The sequence below is a fragment of the Ailuropoda melanoleuca genome, chromosome 7 (genome assembly GCF_002007445.2).
Source record: "Ailuropoda melanoleuca isolate Jingjing chromosome 7, ASM200744v2, whole genome shotgun sequence".
Lineage (NCBI taxonomy): Eukaryota > Metazoa > Chordata > Mammalia > Carnivora > Ursidae > Ailuropoda > Ailuropoda melanoleuca.
In genome coordinates, this window is record NC_048224.1 from 138,548,909 (window position 1) to 138,575,991 (window position 27,083).

Consider the following 27,083-nt stretch of genomic DNA (forward strand, 5'->3'; position numbering starts at 1 on the left):
CTCATACCTTCTCTCCTTTAGTGGCAAAGTCTCCTTTCTCTTGAACTTGAGCTTGTCCTGGCACTCCGGGAGGCCCACTGACGCCTTGGTCACCCTGTCGATCCAAACAACGGGAATGAATTAGGCAAAAAAATAAGTATACAAAGAAGAAAATGCAGAGGCAGGGAAAAGCAAAACATCTATTTTCTTTAAAATGTAAATTATACTCTATTCTAATCTATCCCTGTCTCAGGAGAAAGTTAAGTTTCAGCAGGAAGGACACGAAGCCAGGAGACTTTCCCCTCTCAGAGTCAGGAAAGCCACTACGTCAAGTAAGAACAACAGAACTCAACATCTACTAGATACAGCTCTGCACACATCTATGTGTGGACCTTGCCTATGTTTATGCAGTTTATGTGTCCAGAGCAGGACACATGCACCGTCCTATCACATCTGGACAGAGGAAAGGGACATAAACTGCCCAATAGAGCCTGGGAAGAAAGGAGGTATCTTTAGGTACCCCAAAAGGAAGAGAACCATTAAGAATTTTCTTGCTCAGATGTCCTAACTGCCGGGTGCAACTGGAAGTACAGAATCGCAGCAACAGCACCATGAGTGAGATCCAAACAATTCAATGACATAATTTGCAGGGTCATCTTACAGTGAGGTTTATGGAAAGACTGGACCAAATTGGGAGTGGAACACAGAGGCCAAGAGTCAGTCCAGACCTGCCCAGGCTTCCGCTGCACCTGACGCCTGCCGGTGGAGGTCTCTACACCACCGGCGCGGACACCGATGGAGAACGTGGGCCCTGGGACAGGGGCGGCCACAATCCCCAGAATCCCCACTGGGCTTGGGCCCGTTTCACTGGTCAGATCCAGGGAAACTAGTGGGGAGATCAGCAGAGGAGCAGGGACACACCGCTGGCCTCCCTTCTCCCCTGCTCCAGTCTGTCTCTCCCTGCCTCTGTGGCTCACTTCCTCTCCATTAAGGTACGACGGCCTTCCATTTTTGCCAGGTTTAGTAGAGTTATGCTACTAACAGCCAACTAACTCTTTTATAATAAAGTCTAGGTCTGGCTTTATCACTGTCTGAGAACATTCTGATTGAACTCGATGTACAGAGAAAGAGAATTAATGGCCTCATTGTATTCTCTGCTGGTTAGATCGCAGGTAGAAAATGTCAGTGAATTCTAGCTGTCTAATTTAGGGAAAACACTAACAAAGAACATACAGAAAAGGGTAATTGTGGTTGTACGGGTCCAAGAGGGGGTCCAGAGGCTGAAATTCCATTATACCTAGAACTGTGTTTTTAAACATGAAAATACTCCAAAGCCGTGTGTACTCACCTTGTCGCCTTTTGGCCCTTGAAAACTTAAGCCCATTTGCCCCTGTTGATGAAAAATTAGGCTTTCATTATTAGAGTTGTCTACTTTGCTCAAAATCATCTAATAAAATCACATAAAATATCATATAAAATGTAATAATAGGGTAGAGTTAAGGAAAGAGCTTCTTCCAACAATCATAATAAAATTTTCAACAAAGTTGTGGTCACACTATATTCAGTGTCTATTAATGGGATGGATGGATGGGGATGGATGGATGGTGATGGATGGATGGACGGATAGATGGGATGAACGGATAGATGGATAGATGGATGGGGATGGATGGATGGATGAAGAGATGGATGGATGAATGGGGATAGATGGATGGGGATGGATAGATGGGGATGGATGGATGGGGATGGATGGATGAGGATAGATGAACAGATGGATAGACAGATGCATGGATAGATGGACAGGTGGGTGGACAGATGTTAAACAGAGATAGATAAAAAAAAAATGTAATTTTCCAAAACTGTTTAAAGAGACTTTAAAGAGTAAGTTATGGTGATTTCATGGTAGTCTTGTACAAATGCCAAAGAAAGTCAAATGAAAAATATCTTTACCTTTTCACCTGGAGGGCCAGGAGGGCCTGGAGGACCCTGTAAGAGAGAACATTTTAATTGAACATCATTCACAACCCTGGTAAGCTTTACATGCTTCTTTTTACTGGAGTTATCTTAAGGTTCCCATGATTAATGTGATAATATATTTGTTAAATATTTAAATTTTATTCCTGTGCTTTGGATCTATAAAATTTGGAAAGTAACTAGGATTTAGTCCAGGACAATAATTTACAGGGATGAAACGCCCCAAAATCTTAGGCACTGCCCTGTGAAATCCACTGATCCAAGAACGTGCCAGGGACACAGATGCTGAATGCGATTTGCAGCCAAACTCTCTGAGAGCCCTAGTTTCCAGTTTGGAAATGGCGTTCGTCCACTTTGGATATAACTGTTTATCTAAAATGTCGAATGATTTCTTCAAGTGCATAGGCTATAGTGAAGTAAAAACCTTCCTGTGTTTGCAACAAAATTTCAGAGTGTTTTTCAGTAATAAAAAAGAAAACCAACTAGTCATTCATTCTTCACAAAAATGAGTCCATTTATTTATAAGAATATAAAAGAGATTACATCTGCAAGAAAGGACAGAAGAACTGATGGATCTGAGAGGAAGGAAGGGAGGGAGAGGAAAGGAGGCCTGAAAATCTCTCAAGGACCGTCAGGCCGGCGAGCATGAGACGCTACAGTTTGGGTACAGTATTTTTGCCTGTCAACAGGGCACTTGACAAATGGGTAAGTTTCGTTAATATTAACTCTCTTGTGCTCCCAAAATGTGCGAGAGGGAGGGGATGGGCCCTCCTCCTCCTGGGAATTATTGGCTGTGCAGGAGGCCAGTGAGAGAGGGGAGCGTCCGGGATGGGGGTGGGGAGGAATCTCCAAGGGGGTTATGTTCTGGTGCTCAGTCCTTATCACAAATACAGCACAGCTTCCCGCTGCTGCCTGGTCTATGTCCACAGCCCAACGGAGCCAGGCCCTCTGGGGAGGACTGTTTCTACAAGTCCATCTCCATGCACAGCCAGCCTAGTCCATCTCTGAACTTGGCCTCCTTGGGCCACAGTATCACTGGCAGCCGCCCAGCGCCTCCGGTATGAATGTGTTATCTGTGTGGGACGTTTTGGCATGCACCACTGTCACTAGCCTTCTCCTCAGGGCTCTGCGGTATGTGCACCCTAAGTGCCAAACACTTTCCCAAGAAAGAAGCTCGTTCTCCCAATCCAAACGAAGAGAGAGCACAACTATGTAAACTCATTACACTAGATTTACTTTCATGCCTCAATCAGTTGTTCTTTCAATGAGTGGCTCCGAGAGGTATCCCCCAACACTTACCGGTGGTCCGGTAAATCCTGGAGGGCCAACAGGACCTTGCAGGCCTGGCAGTCCCGGCGAGCCCTGTAAATTAATGAAAAAGCAAGAATTAGAAGGGAACTAGGAGAGACTCTCCGTGCATATAGTTATCTAGCAAATGCTTACTGGTGTTCCTGGGGGTCCAGGAAATCCTCTTTCACCTTTCAACAGGGTCCCAGGCACATGGCCAATGATTTCACCTGGATCCCCCTAGGGGGTGAAAAAAGAAAAGAAAAAAAGTCACAAACACTGATATTTCTATAAAGAAACTGAGAACCCGTTGAATAGGAGGCGTGCATTACTGATAATGGAATCTGGGATTTAGGCTCTGTCAGCACTTGGAATATACACACTGGCCACCTCCTGTTCACCACTAGTATCTTACTGCCCAGCATCAAGGGCTGCAGGCTCAACTCAGCGGGACTTGACGTGGAGGTGCTGGTGAAAGAAGCACAGCACTTGCATGTGGCCATCCCCCCCCCACACACAGAGTGCAGATCAGGGCCACAGGCTCCGAGTGTTCTCAGGCAATAAAGATTATCTTTCACAGAAAAACCCAGGATGAGCAATTTTATAAAAGCAGGCTGTGGTGGTAAATTTTCTGTGTCTACTTGGCCAGGCCACAATACCCAGATATTTGGTTAAGCCCCAGTATGGCTGTCACTGTGAAGGTATTTTTAAGATAAGATAAACATTTAAGGGGTGCCTGGGTGGCTCAGTCGTTAAGCGTCTTGCCTTCCGCTCAGGGCGTGATCCTGGCGTTATGGGATCAAGCCCCGCATCAGGCCCCTCCACTGGGAGCCTGCTTCTTCCTCTCCCACTCCCCCTGTTTGTGTTCCCTCTCTTGCTGGCTGTCTCTGTCAAATAAATAATAAATAAAATCTTAAAAAAAAAAAGATAAACATTTAAATCAGTAGCCTCTCAGTAGATTATTCTCCACAATGTGGGTGGGCTTTGACCAATCAGTTGAAGGCCTCAAGAGGTGAAAACAAAAACAAAACCCGACCTCCCTCAAGGAAGAGGGAATTTTGCCCCCAGACAGCCTTTCAACTGGGACCCTGGCTCTTCCTTGGGTCTCCAGCCCGCCACCCTGCTCTACACATTTTGGAGTTGCCAGGCCCCACAATCATGTGATTGCTTAGAATAAATCTATCGAGACATATACCTATGTCTGGACATACACATGTACATACACACCCACACATCCTATTGGTCCTGGTCCTCCACAGAGCCCTGACTAAAATACGGGACGATCACGAGGTTGCTGTTTCTCGGGTGTTCTTACACCCAAGGACACTTGAACACGCGACCTCACTCAGATAGGTGGTTGCCTCTAGTGTGTCTGTTGAGAAACTGAAAGTCCTTTTGCAGGACTGCTCCGAACACCCAGACGCCCCCACCCTCTGAACTGCTGTGTGGCACGGGGCATGCACTCTGAGTCAGGTCGGCGAGAGCCGTGGAGCCCCGCAACACCGGCGCCCGTCCGCCAGGGAAAGACTCGTGGGCGGAGTTCTCTGCTCCCCCAGGCCCAGGGAAGAACGCCGGAGGGGCCAGGCAGGGCCGAGCACCTGTATGGATCCACCCCTCACCGGCTCATGGTGCAAGCGTGGATGGAGGACCTGCTCCCACTAGGTTGGGAGCGGGGCCCCATCACTCCAGGTGCCATGGCAGGAGGGGCTCCCAGCTTCCCTTCCTCAACACGGGCAGAGGGTCCTGGGTCCCACCCTGACACAAAAGGACAGTCGAGCTGAGAAAGGCCATGGATTTGCTCTGAATAAGGAGGGGGTGGTGGCAGGACACCCAGGATCTAACTTAAAGGAACTGGGGTTTCCCTGCAGGAATTACAGAATTTACAATAAAGAGTGACTCTAGATTACAGGCACCACGACAAGAGGGCTGCACTTAAGTGAAACCATACAGATTAAACTTGGTCACAGGTTGAGCGCTCTGTCCCATGGCTCAGGAAAAGGGAATCTATGCACTGTCTATGCAGAGAACTAATCTGGACTGGACTCACATCTACGACTCACCATCACACCCTGCTTCCTATTTCTGCTTATTTCCTATTCAGAAATTGCCCCCAGTGTCTCAGTTTACACCTAAAACTGAAGTTTGTGCCTATGACTTAGATACTCGTGTAACAGAGTTTAGACAAGCACATTAACAGGCCATCAATCAACCAAGGTGACCTGAAGTAAATGTGTTTGTCTGGCACCTGCTTTACTCCTGCAACAAACCCAGCAACGTGTTAAGTACGTACCTTCATTCCTGGTAATCCTGGCGGTCCCTGGAAGAGATGAGGTTGGCATGAGTTTTGTTTCTCTCAAACTATCATTAGCGCTAAGATACAAGTCCAAGAAAAGGAGAGGAAAGGAAATGGAACAAGAAGAGAAGAATTACAACCAAAGAAGGAAATTCTAAAGGAAACAGCGCTATACTCACGGGATTTCCAGCGAATCCAGGTAAACCCGGGGGCCCCAGAGGCCCTGGCTCACCCTGAGAGGACAGCAGAGAGTCAGTCGGGTGCAAGGCATGCGGGACATCAGTGCAGATGCCCTCAGCAGTTACTCTGTCCTCCCCTTCAGAGATACTTCAGTTGCTGGTTAAAACCATAGCCTAAAAATTATCTGTTACCAGCTTTATTGCTCAGGGTTACTTCATGATGGAAAAAATCTACTTGAGAATATAATTAATAGGGACAGGATTAATAACAGCATTTTCTTATTTGCTTTAGTAACAGATGATAGGTGAGAAATTTCGTGTTTAAAGCAATTGCAGGGGGGCGCCTGGGTGGCACAGCGGTTAAGCGCCTGCCTTCGGCTCAGGGCGTGATCCTGGCGTTATGGGATCGAGCCCCACATCAGGCTCCTCTGCTATGAGCCTGCTTCTTCCTCTCCGACTCCCCCTGCTTGGGTTCCCTCTCTCACTGGCTGTCTCTATCTCTGTCAAATAAATAAATAAAATCTTTTAAAAAAAAAATAAAGCAATTGCAGGATAAGAGTCCACAAAAAAGAAAGGCACAATTACATTTTTCCTGAATATTAAATATGGGGAAACTGTATCTCCTCATCAAATAAAGACCGCTTTGAGGAAGTAACTTTCCAACTGGTGCAAGTAAAACCGTGTTCTCAGGACAGCACTGTCCAGCTTCTCAACACGGGAAGTGGGGTAGCCTGAGCACGAGGGAGGGGTCTTTGTCCCAGATTTACCTTTGTTCCATTGCATCCGGGGATACCTGGAGGACCGGGGGGACCGTCTTGGCCAGGAATACCCTACAATCAATGAAGTGAAAAGGTTGCCAAACCAGGATCACCCGACGGTGCTATCACCCCCACCAAACGTCTCACCGAGGAAGTATGTGCGTTTTATATACGTACAGGCAGTCCTGGGTTTCCAGGGTAACCCGATGCTCCTGGGGGTCCCTGTAAGGATAGAAATGAGACAATGCACTGAGAGCTGGGACCCTCACCCTCATCTCCTCCCACGGCACCTACCCAGCTAAGGGCACCATACCCTAGCTGCCGTGCCCACAGCACTCACAGCCAGCACACAGGGCATTCTGCAGGGCAGGCAGCCGAGGGCCCTGCCCACGGAGGGGGCAAGTCTACATCCAAAGCTGACTCTAGTCACTTCTAAAATCACAGCTGCACCCTCACAAAATAACTCTGTCCTCATTTCATACTTTGCAATTTCTAGGTAAAATACATTTCTATTACGTGTATAAATACTATATACATTATATACATATAAATACGTATGTTACATATTCATATAAATATATATATAATTTACGTTAAAACCTCAAATTGTTGGGGAGAAGAGCTTGTAAGAGAAATCATCTCACTGGGGGAAGAAAACCAAGTCACCCCTAGTCTGGATCCTCTCCCCCCACCCCAGACAGCTCCGGGGCCGTTTCCCCTGCTCCTGCCCAACGGCTCAGGGGAGCCAACAACGTTCCCCCCAACTGGGTAACAACAGCAGAAGGAAATGTTGACAGTGTCTTTCTGTTTCTCTACTTTCAAAACGTGCTTTCCAAGGTCTTCATCTATGCATTTCCCAGGAATGGAAGTACAACACAGAAGCAGAGGGTAAAGAAAAGCGAGGGGAGCTCTCAAAATTTTACCGCTTTTCACAATAAAGGAAGCCCTTCTCTTCACCTATCATCTCCACTCCCCAAATTAAAACGTGTACATGAGAACCCGCGAGCAAGAACAAATGGGAGTGGCATGGGCGAGAGAAGCCGCTATGAGGATGGGCCTGGAGCCGTGGCCAGCGCTCACATCCACTCTCAGTGGGCCACGCGTGGTTGCAGTTCCAGGCAGGGAGGCAGGGGACGGGACGGGCAAAGAGAAGAGACAGAGGGGGACGCCCGTCAGGACTGCTGGGAGGCAGGAAGGGGTAGAGAGCCCTTTCTGGGAGGCATCCCTGGATCACGTCTCACCGCAGCGTCACAGACTTAAGTCACACTTATACTCACTCTTGTCCCCTTCGTTCCAGGCAGCCCGGGTTCTCCAGTGTCACCCTGGAACCAAACAGAAACGCCACCATGACGAGAATGCGGATCACCTTAAACCCACTGCCTCCTCCCCCTGATGACACAGTCAAGCTTACCTTTTGTCCTGGTGGCCCATGGGGCCCCTCGGGTCCTTGCATCCCGGGAAACCCGATGACACCTTGCAACCCTGGGAGGCCTCTCTCGCCCTGTGAAGGAGCAGCAGCAGGTCAGACCGAAGGCACGTTGGAAGAAACGGGGGAAATGAATCAGTACTCACCCTTCCACGTGCCACCCAGCACTGCGCAAGTCTATGTGGGCACCTGAAAGCCCACGCGGCAAACTAACTCCTATTTCTGAAGGCTTTTCTCTTCTGCATTTCAAGCTCGCTGAGGACAGGAATCTTCCTACACAACCGCTGGCATAATGCTTTCCATGTACTATATGCTAAATGCTAAATAATTCGTTGGGTAAATAAAATAACAAAGAGCTGGGTTTTTTCACTGAATTGATTGCGTGCTCATTCAACTGGTGGGATCGTATTACCAGCAGGCACAGCGCTAAGACTCTGAAAGCAGACCGTCAGTCACGTTCTTCCTTCAGATTCCTAGGAGCCGTGTAGACAGAGCTCACGGCGTGAGCTTCAGCACGAGATGCAGAGACTTCTCCGTGCAATCCGCAATCTGATGATGGGCTTTCGAAAGTGTCCTTAAAACATGCTTTTTGCAAAGGTATGATCCAAATTTAATTATTGTCTCTGCCCTTGTGGAGCAAAAAAAAAAAACATTATCTTTAAAATACTATTATTCAGGTGGCTGTACACCTGAATACACACACGAGGCTATAACACACTCAAAAAAGAGAAAGGACAGTCTGAAAGGCTGGGGTTCTGAGCCCCAAGCTGGCCCTTGAGGGGCGAAAGTAAAATAAGTACGTGAGTAGAAGAGAGGAGTCAATGAGGCCAGGTGGTGGAGAGCAGACAGCTACAAGGTCGACTGAGGCCACATAAGCACAAGAAATTCAGCAAAAATACAACCAGCGCAGAGCGTGGAAGGAAGTGGTATCCACGCCTGACCCTGGAAACAGCATTTCTCCCAGAGGCATCAGCGAGCCCGTGACCTGATGACACGATATTTAAGGAAGACTGCCATAGTTAGACTGCCAACAGAAGATCAACCACCATCGCGATACAAAATCAAGAAAACCTACTTTCTTTACAGCCTGTGGACTTTCATGCAACCTTATGACGTAAGGGGGCAGATGAACCAGCCATCCCCAGCTGACTTTGAAAAGCAGAAGAAGGTCCTCTGATGACGTAGCACCCAGTACTTTCTCAGTTACATTAGCTCAAAGTAAAAATAAACCAACATCACATAACAGCCACATGTACCCCCAGAAAAGCAGGTCACCACGGGTCACCGAGGAGCGCTGCCCATGGCACAGATGGAAGGAGACAGGGCAAGGCCTCTAGAACCCGCCCTTCTTTCTGAAGTGCTCAGCCAGTCCTGGCACGTGCTGGCAAATTCACTGCCTGTTGCATTTTTAAAAATGCAGAATGTGGTTCTGCGTGTGAGACTCTAACCACTGCGTTTGCATGGACTGCAGGATTCACTGGAGGTGTGAGTCAGGAGTGCAGAAACAGCGTGTGAATAAATGTGGAGATTATTGCAAACTCCAGGGGGTATAATAAAATAGTAAAGTGGACTAAAGAAAAGTAAGCCCTGCAGCTTGGCACACCCCTCTGGACAGCAGCATGCAGAGAACCGACCCAGAAGGCAGGGGCTGACATCCCAAAGCCCGCAGCACAGGATCTGACACAGAATGCCCGCTCCTTCTCCCGAAGGCCTGTGACAGCTGGGGAAGAAAAGCACCCTCGGACCAAGACTGGTTCAACTGGAAAGCTACTCACACATACTCACTCTTAACCTGAACTAGTAAGAGAGTGTGTTACAACTGCAGAGAACACTGACCGCAAAGACACACCGCACTCCGCCATCGTGTCCGCCTCCTCCCTAATACTCGGATGTGGGAAAATTCTACCCGAAACAGAAGAGATCTGAACTGCAAACAGCTGGCTAGAAAAACAAAATGAACACTGAATTGTGTCTCCCCAAATAGCCTAACATGACACCGGAAGGAAACGCGAGAGGTACATCAATGTACGAGTTTCCAGTGCAATTGGTGGCATATTTTTAGTACTTAATTAGTATTTGGCTATATCACTATGAGACCCAGTGCAGATAAGACTTTATAATTCTCATTTTAACCATGGAATGCATGGAGGCCAGGAGCCAGATTAGCTGATTTCTACAAGTTTCTCATTGAGTCAGCGCTAAAGCCAAAAATAGAAATGAGGTCAGCCTGCACCACAGTCCATGGTTTTTCTAGGTCACTAGAGCAAACTGGTTCCCAGCAAACTGTTAAACAACTCACCAACATTATCTTATCCCCTTTTATGTCCATTTCACAGATAGGGGCATCAGGATTCTGATGCTTAACTGACTCGTCACATGTCACCGGGTGATCCCTGCATGCCACTGGGAACAGAACTCAGAAATCTGATTCCCAGTCCTTGCTTGCACACAAGAACACATTCTTTCCCAAATGTCACCGGAACGCTTAAGCAATCCATAGATCCCAAGAGTTTTGAAATTAAGTAGCTAAAAAGGAAGTGACTCCTCCACCAACGTGGTTCTGGTTATCTCCCACACATTTAACTTTCCCACTCTTTTGTTCAGACAAAAGTGCACATGAACAATTTTATATCCCACGCCCTGTCCGAGGTGATTACAGGCACCAGAGCAGAGCCAGCAGACAGGATAAAGGTTCAAACAGCTACACGGTTAGCTGGCAAACAGCATAGACTGCATGCAGGCCGCATTACTCCTCTGAGCCGGTACCAGATCTCCACTGCCGTGGCAGGAAGAGCAGTGCTGGTTGTGCTGGTCGTGTGGAAGCCAGACTACGCAGCTGCACAAGCAAGACCGCAACGGGGGCCACCCACATGCTGGAGCTCAAGGCAGGATGCGCACAGTCCGAACCCCCGAGGAATAGGCCCCCAAGTCATCTAGTTCCCATGACGTGTTAAAGGCAAGGTCCAAAAGGACACGACGGCCACATAATCGTGCCAGGCACAAATGGAACCCACCGCCAGTGTTCATCAGTCACGAACGTTTCAATGGAGGACAGAACAGAGAAGTCGGTAAACTATTGCACAAGCGTTTTGATGCAATTGCGTTGGACAGTTTTATTCTTCAACAGCCGTGCGATGTAGCACACTGATGTTTAAAAAGTTTATGTACCAACAACAGTGAAGTGATTACTACTGCATCCGCAAATGTTGGAATTCAGAATTTAAAGAGGAAGTCCAAAATGCCATCATTATAAAGATGAAAGAATACAGCCACGGAGAATCATCTTGGCATCAAAATTAGCCATTCTAAATTAGGCATGAAATAGAGTTTCATGGATGGAGTAACTTAAAATTTTTGCATAAAATATGTATTATCTAAAGCAAGGACATACTTTTTAAAAAAATCCATAGAATATGGGAACAAAAGATTCTGTTATAATATCAATTATTTCCCTTCCTCTTAAAATGCTTATGGAAACAAATTCATAATGGAAATCAAACGCTAAAACATTACCGCTTCCTATCTAAGTCAGAAATCCAAATTCAAATGAAGCTCCCGGGATGGCTGAAATTGTGAAGCTTCCAACTTTGAAGGATAACATAATTACCAACAACACTGAAGTTAACAAAAAATACATCTAGAATAAACAGTCATCAAGTGTTACTATCAGAGGCCTATTATGCCTGTTTCAATGGTCAGCATGGGATCACATTCTTTTAATTTTTCACATCTAAAATAATACGACCATAGGTCTTTACAACGGACAGAAGCACAAGCAGAAACGTTTCCCTGCCCCCGGCGGGCCGACTGTAGTGGGCACAGCCATTTACATCTGCGTGTGCTTGGGTTCATCCATTACAAAGCAAAACAGACCGGACAAGCAATGTTAACTAGATTTTGTGGCTGGGTTTCCACCTCGTGGAAGTAAATACTTTAAAGGCAGGGATATAGTTTTATTCACTCAGTGTTTGGCACAATCTTTGAAATGGATAAAATTCGCATGTGGATGTCAGTCCTGGAAACTGACAGCATGGTACAGTACGGTGACCGGGCAGCTGGGGCCTCCTCCCTGGTCTAGAGCCCCATGGGCACCATCAGAGCCCGGCGGACACATGCGCATGTGGCCGAAGCAGCTGCAGGGAGAGCAAGCCATGGTCAGGACGTGACACTGGATCATCTGTTTCTGTCACTGGTGCCTAGAGATTTCAATTTCTAAGCAAAGCTGCAAAAGATTGAAGGAATGAAAGCATTTGCTTTTGGAGCCAGAACTCACCAAGAATTCAGTGATGGGGAAATGATTTCAAATGATGGGTCACAGTCAGTCAATGGGTGATGTGGGGACTCGGCCAAAAATTCCACAAGAGCAATTCTTTGAGCCCAACAACCATCAGACATCTGCAGGACCATTTCCTGAATGCCGACACTGCTGGGAAAGTGGTGGGAAGTGTCACGGGGTCCTGGAAAAACCGTGTGACAGGGCCCCACTGGGAACTCCATCCACACCGCAAAGCCTGACATCATGGCGGCACTGCTGGCAGGCCGCCGAGGAAAGGCGGGAGGGGGGATACGCAGCTGGAGCCCTGAACACGCTTTCCTAAGAGGAGGACGTGTATACTGATTTTCCTTTGTGCTACGAGACATGAACGTGGATTCCGAAAAGAATGTATGTATGTTAATGTAAAGTATACCGTGCTTCTTTGATACATTAAATATAACATGAACATTGTTTCACATAACCACTCTATCATTACTATTGTTTTTTGCATTGACTGTTTTAATATTAAAGCAGGGAAGAGTGAAATAATCATGGTCAAAAAGCATGGCTATCGACTTTCTTCCCCAAACTCTGATTTTCTCTCTCAAGCCCTGGAGATGTTCAGCTTGAAAGCCAATATTCAGGATCTTATGTTGACGCTCTCCAGCAAATACGTGTTAAGAGCTTTAGCAATTATATACGGAGGGGGAGAAAAGATGAGTGTTTAAGAGATTGTTCCTAGAAATGAGGACATTCCCACCTTTACAAATCCAAGGGAAGAGAAGAATCAGAAAGGTGTTAAAAAGAAAAAAGAAAAAAATCCCCCAACCCATGACCTTCGAGTTCATGACGTGGTGTGCTGTCAGATCTGCTCTCTTCTAAGGAGCACTCTGGAGCCATCCTGCCTCGCTAACCCACCGGGGTTGGTCTGGGCAAGCAGACCCCACCCTGCCTCTCACCACGTGAACACCGCCAGACTTGCTGTGACTTCTGGGGCAGCAGGTGGCCGAGTTTGCAGGGAGAACGGGGCCAACCTGCGTGCTAAGCCATGGGAGCGGGCGGGAAGGCCTTTCTTTCCCTCTGCCCACCTGCACAGACCAGACCACAGCTTCACGCTGGCCATTCTGCCGCAGGGCTGCAGGGGGGAAACACTCTCCCCACAACGAAGATCCATCTCATAGATAAGGCCCAGCCACGTCCAGCTGATAGGCGTCAGCCTCACATGGCCCACGGAGACAGCACTTAACACAGAGCCTTCTCCAAGTCTCCATGTTCAAGGACAGACTTCCTTTGGAAAAATCCCAATATTGAAACACTTGAGCCCACAGTAAATTCTAGCACAATTCCTGGAATCTCAGCATTGCTATGAGGCTGGCTAGTAGAGCTAAGAGCTCAAATCATGCATAACACAAAACTAACAGAGCGACAGTACAGAAGAGGCAGGTGCTGGAATTTAATTCTGATTACTAGGCATTTGCAAAGAACAGAACCCTAGATACTTTCTGATCTACAAAAATCCACTTTGTACATCCACTTGTGAGAAAAAAAAAGAATTGCAAAGAGTTCTTTACAAAATACTTCCTAAAGAACTGTCATCCAACACAAAAACTCGAAAGAGCTCTAACTACCGTCTTAATATAAATCTAAAACTGTTCCCCTAAAGCCATCTGAGAGCAAACTGTTCAACTTCACTGATCTAGTGGAAAAACTTTCTAAAGTGAAAGGCACACTTGAGTGCTGACAAATTGTTGGACGGGGGAAAAAAAGAAAATCCCACCTGAAAATCTTCCAAGGTCCTCAGGACTTACAGTTCCTGACATTTCTCCCTACTTGAAGCCAAGGACTGTGGTCTTAGCAGCAAGTGTTCGCTTCGCTCATGTGTCTCTTACACTATTTCTGAAAAAGCCGCCTAACACGCCTTTATTAATTCTTCCTCTGAAGCCGTAATTTGCTCAAAATATTTCTAAGTATAAATATTTTAAGTAACTCTCCTGAAGGAGGCTGCTTCCCAAATTGGAAATAAGAAAAATACTGTGGTAACGTTTCTCCAAAGTCTCATGGATGTATTCAATCAAATCCTGTGTATATGTTTCCTGAAAAGGGTAACCTCCTCAATAGCTTATTTCCACTTTCCCATCAAACCACAACCAAATGCAGTTTGTTCTCCAGCAACATTTGTATTTCCTGGCCTCACACTCTATTAAACACATTCACACTTCGATGAGAAGGTTCACATCTCTTGATGGGTTTTCCTGCAGACCCCCACCCACCCATCCTGCTCTGCGCTACATTCGGCTGTCCACCACCTCCCGGGGCCAGGGTCCCCACCCCCAAGGCACCATCCAGCCGGGCTCAGAGGGGGATGATCCCCCCTGAAATGTCTGTATTCCTCTTCCACCCTTTCCCATCCCCTAGCACCCAGGCACAGCCCCAGAATCTCAGCTAAACATCCCTTCCTCAGGGAAGACCTCCTAGACACAGGCGATCTGAAGAACACTATGACATCTAACTGACCCAGTTCAATCAAGGGGCAATAAGTAAAGGGTGAGTGGGCTTTTAGAGGCTCCTGAAAGGAAAGCCCCCCCACAGCTCTGGCTTCCCACCACTAGGGGACGCTAAGGGACTACACTTTTTTCAAATTGCACCCCATGGAACCTGAAGCCTTCAGCTTTTTTCTTAATATTCATTATATTAATATATTAACTATTCAGTGCCGTTGAAGATATTAGCATGGGCATATCTCGGAGAAATCAGTTTGATAAGGCCTAACAGATAGAACACCCAGGGAAAGAAAGAATTTTAATCAGAAGAAAATATGAAACTAGTAACCTGAACATCAAGGCTATTGAGTAGCAGGTGAACGCCAATGACCCCATCAGTAATACGAATTATGGCTATTTCTCCGATTGCTTTCTCGACTCATTTTATAAACTGAAAGTATCTGAATCTAACAATAATACAAGAAAAAAGTAAATTCAGTTTTCTAAATGATTGCACAGAAATAGTACACACTGAAAAATGTTAAGTCCTACAAAACACTCATGAAACAGGTACAGACAGGACAGCAGGGAGGTCTCTAAGAAAGTATTATTAACTACCCAACTGCCAGGAGAATTTATTTAAAGTCTTCTCTCTGGTCCCTTCTACTGCAAGTTTATAGGAAACATATACATAAGGAAATTTACCCATTCTCCTGACTTTTGTCATCTGTGAAGAAAAAAAATCCATCCAATTTTTAATGTAAGCTTCCAAAAAAAGATGATTAACGTCTCCCTTGCTAAAAACTTAATTTCATGACATGGAGTTCTCACGAAAATCAGAATTACGAATCCTCTACCGAATCCTATCACCTCGTATTTTGCTTCTCATAAATAGATTTAAAGACTGTGTTTTAAAGCAGAAAAACAGTACAGACAGAAAAGGTGCTATACAGCAGCTCAGACCCTGCCTGCGGCTGTGGCGCGTTGTTTATGTTGCACACTGCAGTAAGTAGGGGGCAAAATGCAGCTGCAGCTCGGCACGGGCCCAGCGGGGGGAGGGGGCAGTGGTCTAACACACACAGAGCTGAGCAAAGTGCAGGAGCAGCAAAGCCACCCAGCTAGAAAGAGACCCTACACGGGGGGTCTATTTATGAATGAATGCTTACTACGTTGCATGGGGTGGGGAGGAGAATGATCATGCCTGAGAAGAGCTACACTTCCACTCACCAGCACGGGCGCTTTTTTTTTAAGTTCCACGAGATTTGTCACAATTCTATGTCATAACCCGAAGATTTGGGGGGAGGGGAGAGGCTGCAGGAAAATAGCTAATGGACAACAAAATAACAAGGTCATTAACAAACAGCAAGAGTTAGCGACTCTGAGTTTGGACAGAAAAAAAAATACATCTTTTTCTCAAAAAGACAGTTTGCTCTGTTTTCACTATGGCCAACAACCCTGGGATTTAAAGAGGCACGTGTTCTACGTGATCAGTGAATTTGAGAAACAAGTTGAGCAATCTGAATCAAGCAAATTTGAGAAATGAATTTGAGCAATCAGTGCACAGCCCCTAAATAGACCATAACTGAGGATGTTATTCACCTGAACTTGGAAACGTCTGTGGGTGTGTGATGAGAGCCTGGAAATGCGTGCATCCTGAACAAAATTAGGACACATAAAAGTCAGGAAGTGCCACAATCTAGGTCAGGGATTTTTCTCGGCTCTGTGTTAACAGTAAATATGAAAAATGCAAAAGAAATATCCTGACAATAGTAATTATAATTAATAATACAAAAAGCATGTGAGATATCCTTCAGGTTTAGCCTTGAGAAAAACTGCCAATTGGCAATTAAGAGAAAAATTTTTTGTTTTTTTTTCTTTTTAAAATGTGGGTTCGATGCTACTATACATCAAAATAAGGTTTTACGGGTGTCCTGCCAGGGGGCATTCCCTGCTCCTTAGCACCTAACACAGACAGCACAGTAGGTGCTCACTAAATATTTTCAGGAGTGAATCCAGAAACACAAAGTGTTAAAGATTCCAAGGAAATAATATAGGCCCACCAAGAGGACGCAGAGTTGGAGATCCTATTTTCAAACTTAACTGCAAAATAGGCAACCTTGCTCTGGGTTAGCAAATGGAGGGGATCTTACTTCCTACCTTCTTGTCTCAGTGAAGGCACAGGTAATGCTGCGGGGTGGGGAGAACCCTGGCCTCAGAACCAAGAGACTATGCACCTCCAGCACTAGCCACTGAGACTCTCTGAGGACGCAGTTAGCCGTCTGGGAGATGGGACGACTCTGCCTGCCTCACACGGGATTTCGTGGAGGATCAAGTCTGACTATTCCCCTACTTCGTGCCGCATCAGACACTGAACATGTGATCATGGACCCCGTGTATTCACACACAGATAGTTTGCATTTACCATCAAGATTTCTCAGTCTATCAAGTCAACTGCATTTCCTATAAAGCCACAGAATATCTTAGAAAGAAAATGCAGTGTCACTTTTTTCCCTTCTCAGCGGTCATGACCCATAATTATCTCAATCTTGTTTCTGAGACTAAATTTGACAATGGAAAAAAGGATTCTTGGGTATTGAAAAGATAGGACAGGTTTTCTCTTTTAAAGAAATTCCTCATTTACCTGATGCACAAGGTTTTTTTGTGTTTTTTTTCCTCAATGAATACACCTGATATTAATTCTTTCCCAGCTCGGAATATCGTTTATACTCCCACATGAGCCTGAGTCTGTGGGGCCACATGGTCACCAACTCGTTCACATCCACGGCTCCGGGGCCCTCTCTGTAGCCCGCAGGTGTCCAATGACAGACAGGTCTTGTTTCCTCTCCCTCCGACAAAGGGACTTGGCTACACTGCACTGCAACAACATTCTCCCTCAGCGTGCCGCAATAATTTCAAGACATTGTTAATCATGCTCAGAACCCAAGAGGTAAGAATAGTTCCAAAGAGCTGAAACGTGACAAATCAGTTTCGCCCGTGCACTACAGTGCAATTCTGGGAGCCCGTGAGGTTGTACAAGACCCACAACTCGCTTAACATCAGTAACGTGAAAAAGTTGTGGTCAAACACCATCAACCCGAATTAATAACTGAATTTTAACCTATTCTCAGTAAACACCATTCATTCTCTTAAAACATATACGGTCACTCAAGGAAAGGAATTAAGCAAGATACTGAAGGGGTTTCGTGGATCAAGACTCTGATTTTACACCTGAATAGCTAAGTAAAGCGTACAATTGCACAATCAATACAAAATCATGGTGCGTAAATGAACACAGTAACTACTTCTTAAACACTTAAAAGCTGCCCTCCCTTAGAGGGTAGGGTCCCTTCACCACAATGTTGTTCACAGAATTGGCAAGCCTGTTTCCAAACGAAAACGTGAAGATATATTTTAACCCAAGGTTTGGCCAAATTATTTTAAAAATTTAAGTTAGTAGGATCTTATTTAATGCCATTTTTGCTATATATATTTTGTAGACGTTTCAAAGGTTCAATTTACAAGACAGTTTCTTGCTTTTTTATTCTTAATTACTTAATGCCAAAAGACTAAAATATTATGTTCTTTGGCTAGGAGATAAGGTGCAGAAATTTGCCTTAATTGCATTACAGTTTATAATCTGGAGAGATTAATATTCTCATAAAAAATAGATTACTGATTATAGAGTTCAATGTGTGACATTTTATGTACTCTGTATTTAAATTTTTTTAAAAAAAATCAGTTAGAGGACAGATGACCCACAGTGTAGACGTGTGAGGGAGGAGAGGTGCATGAAGGGGAAGGTCCGGCCACACCTGTAGCCGTGCTCCTCCGCTCCCCACTCTAAGCATCCCACACAACGACCAAGGCGACTTCTCTTTGGCAAGAGGAAGCTGATCAGCCAAATACCCTGAAGTGGGCTTCCCTTGTCCCCTGCCCCAGATATAAAAGTGCTTATTTTCTAAGATTTCTGAGCTTCCATGGGAATTCCAACCAGTGGGATCCCACCGGGCATCTCTGAAAGAATAAGTAGGCTCCAAAGTCAATGCTTCCCCACAGGGAGGATGAGCACCTTGGGTTTAGAAACAGATGAAGACTGTTTGATACTCCACGCAAAAATACTGTAGATGCTTATCTGGGTCCAGAATTTCGGAATAACAAACTCAGTCATGACAAGGAGCTCACCCGCCCCTCCCAGGCCCCTAAATCCACTTGGGCCTCCTGGTGCCCACCCCTCTGAAGTTGTGAGTTAGGAAACAGACGCCGCTCCTGATGGAGCCCCACCATCACAGCTGAATGGAATAACCGCTGAGTAAATGACAAATGATTTGCTTCTGAAATAAGACTGCCTACAGCCTCCTAGAACTGCTACTTAACTATGTGCTGGAACACACAAGGGGCTGTGCCAGGAACCAAGAATTTGACAGGACACAAGAGGACATGTGTGCGCTCTCATCTGTCAGAGTGAAGCACATTCCTTTTAAACAACAAAATTTTAGGGGCGCCTGGGTGGCTCAGTCAGTTAAGCATCTGGCTTCAGCTCAGGTCATGATCCCAGGGTCTCGGGATCAAGACCCTCATGGGACCCTCTGCTCAGCGGGGAGCCTGCTTTTCTCTCTCCCTCTGCTGCCACTCCCCCTGCTTGTGCTCATTCTCTCAAATAAATAAAATCTTTAAAAAAAACCCACAAGAATTTTAAACCTCCCCCACCGAGTAGAGATCCCTTTGTGTGAAGCATCACTTAACCTGTAGAATGGTCCTTAGGTTCGCGCTGTGAAGACACCTGCTTCACTCTGCTGAATGTCCCTCAACGAAGCAGAAAGCCTGGAAGGGACGCTGTCCTCAGGGCAGGAGCTGCCCCCAAGGTGGGTAACTTTAACGTCACAGTTGGGTTAAGAATATAACTTTATAAAGGCAAGTGAGAGAAGCATGAAAGGCACTGATGACTGCTCCCATGAATGTTTCCATAATTCCCGAGCCACTCTCCCTCTCCCCTTCGGTGCTCGCTGCTTCCCCGAGACCTGGAGGCCACACCCGAGCAACGGCGGCCGGGTGGACGACCCCCGGAGCCGCTCTCTCAGGTCATTTCACACTCGACCCCCCTCCCGCCCCCAGGAAAATCTCAGACACGAAGTGCGAGGCCCCGAACAGATTCGCAGAGGGGAAGCCGAGCCAGTGAGGAAGACCCGGCACGTTCTCCCCGCCACGGGGCGTCTCGCCCAGGGATGTGGAGATCTTCCAAAGCAGAGCACGGGGACAAGCAGCAGCCGCGAGCTCAGAGCTTCACAGGGGCAGGCTGGACAAGCCAGGGCTGAGGGCGCGCCGGCCCACGCGGCGGCATCCGCGTCCCGCCCTCGGCGCAGCTCAGCGAGCAAGCGTCCGGCCCGCGCACGCCGGCTGGGGAAGCAGGAGCCCATCCTGGGCCTGACCGTCCCGGGATGCAGCTAGCACAGCGCTCCTTCCGATAAAACAGCGTTTCGTTCCAGAAAGGTCAGGAACGTCCCAGCGCCGAGGCCCCTTCCGGCCTTCACAGGGAGGGCCTTCCGGCACTTCGACCCGGAAGTGCTTTCACACCCGGAGCCCCATCCTTCCCCTTGGAGATTTCAACTTTGAATCACAGTGACCATCTGATTGAGAAATGCGCACTCAATCACAAGAACACCGGATAGACACAAATGCCAGACATCGCCAACTTTGGCAGGGCGGGCGTGTGTGTGCGCCCGCACATGCGTGTATCCGCGCGTATGTGCGCATGCGTGCCTGTGTGCGCATGTGTGCCTGCACAGAAACACGGCGGGTGAGCGGCAGACAGGCCCCAGGGAGGCGAGCCGTGGGGCTCGGGAAGGTAAACGGGGTGCGCCTGTGCTGGGAGCGGAATGGAAGCGAGTAAGCAACGAGAAAAGACTAGAAACTTGAGGTGGGAGGGAGGTGAAGAGCCAAATATCTAAAAAGGGAAGAAAAAGAGGTGCTGGGCCTACACGGCAAAGGTTGTGTAATCTTCCCCCCCCCATTGTCACGTGTTCAGGGTCCCCAGAGGGAGCGAACACCCTTTGGGGCTTCGGCTCCTGTCCTCATGGCCCCGGACCCACAGGGTCCCGAAGGACAGGGTTGCTCGGCGCAGGTCAGCAATCTCCTGTCCATAGGAAAACCAACACTGCTCCACTTCATGACTGCAAACCATACTCAGAATGTTATTCTTAGCTTTTGCTGGAAGGTTTTCCCCTGGCCATAGATTACTTCTGCTCTGGCAGACCAGGCATTCGATAAGCTGTCAGGTCTCTGGCTCTTGTAAAGAACTGCATGTCCCACATGCAGAGGGGATGCAGAGCCCGGGAGCCAGGACGCCCCCACTGGGCCCCCCTGAGACTGTAGGATGGGTCACAGCCTCCCTGCTGGGCTCCCCGGGCTCAGCCTGTGTGGTCTAGAATCAGAGGAGGTGCCGCTCTTCACCAAGTGCCTCTGTGCAGTACTGAGACACCAAACCTCCAGTGCTCCATCTCCTTACAGGGGAGAGGCGTCACCAAACACACACCAGCCAGAGTGGGAGGATTTCTGCACAGACCAGGAGACACGGTGCTGTCTCCCAATGCAGGAGAGCATACAGCATCCCCTGGCTTCTTGGGTTAGGAAACAGGCTGTCTGGTAACAATACTGCCTTGGTACCTTCCACCCTGGTCCATGAGCAGACCAGAGGCAGGAGGCCCAGCTCAGGGCCTTACAGAAAGACACTCTGCTTTTTGCCAGACAACTTCACTTTCATAAAAATATGTCCTTTAATGATTTGGGGTCTCATATGTGGAAGTAAGACTATAAGGGGGAGGGGTGCAGGGGGTTTGTCATCCATGGAAGTTTACCAAAGTGTCCAATTTTCCACCCCAAATCAGGGCAAACATGATGAAAACAGGGAAACAAAATTGGGGGGATCTAACTCATGTGCCTTGAGCGTGCCGCCTAAATTTTAGGTGCCTCCTCATGGAAAGTTTGGCTTGCTCTTCCCTGGCCCAAGACCCCAGCTCAACTCTGGGCCCTGCGGGGCTCACACAGCACTGTCGCTCTCTGAGCTGATGGTAGACTGTCCAGTCTGGAGTTTATTGGTGCCATTACTCCTTTAATGTTTTCCTCTGCCGTGAGAGCCATGAGGGCAGGTGTCACACCAGTCCTGCTAACCACTGCCTACGGCCATCAGCACAACACTGCACACAGCAGAAGCGTAAGACCCCCAGAATGAAAGGCAGGTGGGGTAGGGTGGGTGGCATCGTTTTTCTGGCTCCAACAGTTCACTGGATCTACTACGGATAGACTTCGTTCCTTCACCAATCTTCTAGGGAAAGCCATTTCAAAATCAAGCCATTAGCCCAATACTAGAAGTCTCAGAATTCACATCAACTTACAGAATGGATTTCTGACCTAGAATCAGTGAAGTCACAGATGGCCCTCGCATGCTACGATGGGACATCCATCAAATAGCATTTGGATAGAACTTCACACAAGGCATATGTAAGAGATTCGTGTCTATCCTTCATTACCAGAAGCACGTTTCAGCTCTTTGAAGGCTCATCTGTAAGACTGCGGGTTGGCATCCCTTCATGCAAGGAAGGAGAACCCCTACTGAAGGACTTAAAGCCAGGAACGATTTCATGGTGGCACAGTAGCAACCAGACAAGAACCATTCATTGTTAGCTCCTCACATTCTCCTGTGAAGAAAGGGAGGAGCCATTTAAAATCTTCAGGCCCGATAAGCATTGTACTTTTATAAAACGGTGTGGTCAAGCAGTGGAGGCGGGCTCAGCTCACCGTGGAGACCAGACCGTGTTCAACTGCACCTTTAACATTTCTAATGGATTTGCCAAAAGGGAAAGAAGACAGAGGGGCACCACTTCCCTCCGGCATCTGGTTTGCTCGTTACCGCTGACTAATCTTCCTGTTTGATGGCGCATTGTGCTGAGCCGCTTTACAAGGATGAGGGTTCTGCTAATATCATCTTTGTGGGTGCAGCTCTCCACGCCCACACAACATAATTCCTTCGCCTCATTACGTGCCGTCTGGAAACATATTTTCAATGTTCGTGATACTCTACCAACAAACAAGAGGAAAACCCAAACGCACCATTTTCATTTGTCAGGGTTTGGTTTACATTGTCTCTGATCTTGAATTAAAACACACAGTTGCATGTTGCTCTGTCTAAAAGGAAGCTATATTCCTGACAAGGAACGTTTTCTCAAGATCCTATTTACCAAAAAAAATTTTTTTCTTCCCATCCATCGTTAAGATGAGGGCTGCTGGGGTCCAGCACCATGATGACACTGTCCACTCCCATGAGGTGTCCTGGGCTTTAAAATCACAGGACACAATATTCCATTCAGGAAATTTAATTTTCTGCTACTCCTTCTAAACATGGAAACAAGATCAAATCACTATTTTTAAAGCTGCACTGGATGAGATGTGTTCCAAATACAGCTGCAAATCAAAAAATGTCAGTTTTTTATGATTGTCATGTATCACGAGTGTAACATGTCTCAGAAGCACATGACAAGGGGCAGATTTTATGGAGTGGAGAGAAACAGGCAGAGGGACACAAGTGGGGAAGCACAGTCCATGGTCCCTCCTGGGCTAGGGGACAGTGGGTATCGCCATGGTGTCCAGAGTCTAAGTGAGACATCCATGTGGGGCTTGTGTGTAGAATAAGATAAACCCACTGAACATGGGTCTGTTCATAGTGGCTTCCCTACAGCATATTGTTACCATCGTAACCCTTGGGTTCAAGCAGATTTTTAAACATTCTTTGTTTCCAAAGAACTATAAAAAAGACAAAAGTAGGTGAATGTGGGAACCCATGTTGATTCTCATGAGGACTCTGCCAGATGATGAGTCATGTGTAATATGTGGAAATAGGAAATAGGAGACATCTGGAAAAAATCTTGGCACTACAAGACACCAGAAAAAAACATGGAAAAGGAAAAGAGGGTGTATTAGCCCACAGGATCCGCCAACAGGGAGAGAAGGAACATGCCATTGGACCCTGCAACGAACACCAATTGCTCCCAAAGTGATTAGGGTAGGCACTTGGAGTGCTTGATCCCTCCTATGGCAAAAATAAAGGACATTTCTCAGAGGTTCCCCTTTCAAAATCTCTAGAACAGGGACAGCTGGCTGGGGGAGGAAAGGGGCTCAGGCAACACCACGTAATTACACGCATGTCAGGAAAAGCAGCTCACAAAAGCCTGCAGGGGTATTTGGAATGCTTAAAGGGAAAGCTGGTTCCCCTTATATTTTAAGGGATAAGGATTCTGAAAATGGATAATAAAATCACAACACTGACTAGAAATTGGATGGTGTTTCCAGACAGACCTCCCAAGTGAGTGCATCTCATTTTCCTGCACAAAAGCGTCCAAAAGCTATAAACATGCTTCCTAACAATGGTTCTGTGGTTGTGAAAACATCCTAACATCTCTTTAATTGAGGTCCTGGGAGAGCTTCTGCCACAGGTGGAACCAGTCCCTGTGTCCGGTCTTACAGACTTCACATGGGAACTGGGACTCCACCAGGCGGTCTCCACCTCTGTCTTTACATCCAAGAACCTGCCCGCAGCCAGACCAGCCAGCAAAGTCTGTCCCCACATTCACAGAACTTTAAAATCCAGCTACTGCTAAACTGACACGTACCCGTATATGACATTTTCAATTTCCCGAATGCTTTTAGGTACAATGCCTTCCACTTGACCCTTTTAGCAGCTCTGGGAAACTGCAGGTCAAAGCCACCTTCCTCTTTCTTAGGGTAACTTGGTTGACATGACTTGAGGAGACATCCTCAGCTGGTAGATGGTGGAGCTCATATGAGAATCAAGGCTTTGATCCAACAAGACATTCTTCCCTGAAGGCTCTCCCTGACCTGAGAGATGAAGGGGTCTATGACCAAATGCATCTGGAGAACGGTACATGCTATACCACCCTCGAACGCTCAGAAGCTTATTAAAGATTCTGAGATGCCCCAACATGGAAACAACAAACAACCACTAAACCATAGCTCAGTGTTCCCCAAACTCATTTGTCCTTGGAACATTCTTCCTTATTCCATCCCAAAGGAAACATCTATTAAGATCTCAAGATGCTCCTAGGATCATTCTTTGGGGAAAGGCCAAACTACACGCTACTGCCTTGCGGAAATGCTCAAAAACACTTATAAAGATAAAGGTATCTAATCAGTATCAAAAATAGCAGAAGTAATTTCAAATATGCTAAACAAATTTTGATTTTATTAACTAAACCTAATATTTTGTGCTAAGTAGCACTTTCTTCTGCATTTTGACTATATATTTCAAATCCTACTAGTAGAAAAATGAAATTTATTTTTAAATATACTAGATTTTTAAATTCTTACTAATTCATATGCAGTGCGGTGCCTCTCACAGAGTAAGGGCTTTAGTAAATAGATTATCATTGTTATTAATGATTCATTATTATTAGTGCAAATCAGTTAATTACCCGAAGTTTCAAAGAATTTAAACAAAGAATATTTACTTTCATTTACTTGAGGAAAACATTAACTCTCTAGGGATAAATATGACACCGTTAATATTTAGAACAATGGTTACTATTTAATTTATGGAAAGAGATTTTCAATAGCCTGACAAAAAATAGTAATATATAGTATGTATATGTAATTCTATATTAAGAGTGAAAAGAGAGTAACTAGTTGTTATATAAGGTATAATATATAAAGTACTCTAGTATTTGTTATTTCATAATGAAATCAAGGCTAAAAATATTTCTATTATTAGCCATGAGCAAATTTAAAAGAGCAATGAAATACATGAATAAATTGAAGGCTATTGAATTCTCAGAAAATACCCATTCATTGTAGTCCCTGTCTCAAAAAAAGGAATTTCACTTGAAAGAGGAGTATGAGTGTGTTCCGTATTGATGGTCGTAGGAGAAGGTGAGATGCTTTATCGTTAAAGCAATGTCAGATCCTAAGGCCTTTCTGAGCACCGAAGACGCGCGGGCTGACGCCCACACTCCATCCACCAGGCTCCGCACGGTCTCTGCCAAGAGCAGCTGGTGGAAAACTGCCAGTGTAAAATGGCACACAGAATTAGAGGGGAAGTTTTGCCTCTTCTCTTGTCTTTAGAAATGCTTAGATTTACAGCACTCTTTGCACTTTCTTTCTTATGTCTCGTGCCCTTGAGAGAAAGACCCTAAAAATACTTGTTTGTTATCTCTCAAAGTACCTGGCACAGTAAAGGCTGAGAAGTGCACATGGATGGATTCACTGTCACATGGCAACTCTGAACAGCCTGTGGAAAAAGAGGGTGCGTCTGTCCAGCTGTAGATGAGGCTGAGGAACAAGCTGATGGCCCTAGTCTCTGACCATGTCCAGAATGCGTAAGAAACGTGGACATATTCGCCTCCTGGGAAATCAAGGAGGTATGCCCAGTATGTCAGTAACCGAGTGACTCCCTCTTGACCAGAGTGATGGATTTCCTCCAGGACAGAGCATCTGCCGGGACTTCCTGGAGGAAGGGGTGGGGGTGCCACGATCCCGGCTATGGAGGTGCTCGTGCATCTTCTGACACTGGCCCGAGAAACCCTCCCCCAAGGCTTTATTCTGAAAGCTGTATGGAAAGAACATCCCCGAACGTGAGCGAATGCGGATTACTTGGGCTGGGTTTCCCCTAACCTGCCTTAGGTGGGGAGTGCAGCTCTGACGTGGGCGCACGACCTCTGACCTGCTCTGTGTCACAGACAAGGTGGCTCCCTGTGGTTATTTGTTTAACCTAGTGGATGCTCTTCTGGAACGGGAACTGGGAGGTCTGCCTGTGGCCCCAAAGGAATAGGTTCATTTCTTTGCGGTCCTCCAGTAATCCCTTCCATCACTACCCATTTAGAGAAAGGCTCTGCTTTCCTTGGCAGGTGGCCAGCAGCGCGGCGTATACCCCGTGGGTTCAGTTTTAGAGCAATGGGAGCTTGCCCAAGACTTTAGGATATTCTGAGCATGAGTTCATCCCGTTGGGCTCTCCCAGATCAGGGTCTTCTTATCCTGAATAATGGCAATCCTGTTGCTTACTTCCTATTCCCTATAAGAGATGAGGCTACTTCTGTGGCTCGCAGTCCTAGTCGATTTTGCTCCCCCATCTCCCCTGCCCCCAGGGCACATCTGGCCAAATCTTCAGACATTTTGGTTGCCACAAACGGGGAAAAGGTGCTCTTAGCATCTGACGGGCGGAGGCCAGTGATGCCGCTAAGCCTGTAATGCTTAGGAACCCCCCACAACAAAACCCAGCCCGGCCAAGATGTCAGGGGTGCCAAGACTCAGAACCCCTGGACTAGTTGGTTTCTTCAACTAGAAAATGGGTATGATAATAATGCCCATTAATAATTATTATATAACATTTATTATATAATTATATAATATATATTAATATAATTTATATATTAATTATAATTATAATACGCATTTAA

General features: G+C 46.5%; 1 protein-coding gene across 4 annotated transcripts in view; it reads right to left on the bottom strand.

The window, feature by feature from the left end:
* Positions 1-27,083, bottom strand: part of COL4A1 (collagen type IV alpha 1 chain) — a 149,229-nt gene that overhangs the window by 48,572 nt on the left and 73,574 nt on the right. For all 4 annotated transcript variants that reach the window (XM_034665467.1, XM_019805286.2, XM_034665469.1 and 1 more), the window contains exons 3-13: positions 7,879-7,968; positions 7,745-7,789; positions 6,645-6,689; positions 6,477-6,539; positions 5,710-5,763; positions 5,528-5,554; positions 3,394-3,477; positions 3,250-3,312; positions 1,927-1,962; positions 1,328-1,369; positions 8-94 (exon numbers count right to left, since the gene is read on the bottom strand). In XM_034665467.1, the coding sequence (XP_034521358.1) occupies positions 8-94; positions 1,328-1,369; positions 1,927-1,962; positions 3,250-3,312; positions 3,394-3,477; positions 5,528-5,554; positions 5,710-5,763; positions 6,477-6,539; positions 6,645-6,689; positions 7,745-7,789; positions 7,879-7,968 (636 nt within the window). The remainder of the gene's footprint in view (positions 1-7; positions 95-1,327; positions 1,370-1,926; positions 1,963-3,249; positions 3,313-3,393; positions 3,478-5,527; positions 5,555-5,709; positions 5,764-6,476; positions 6,540-6,644; positions 6,690-7,744; positions 7,790-7,878; positions 7,969-27,083) is intronic.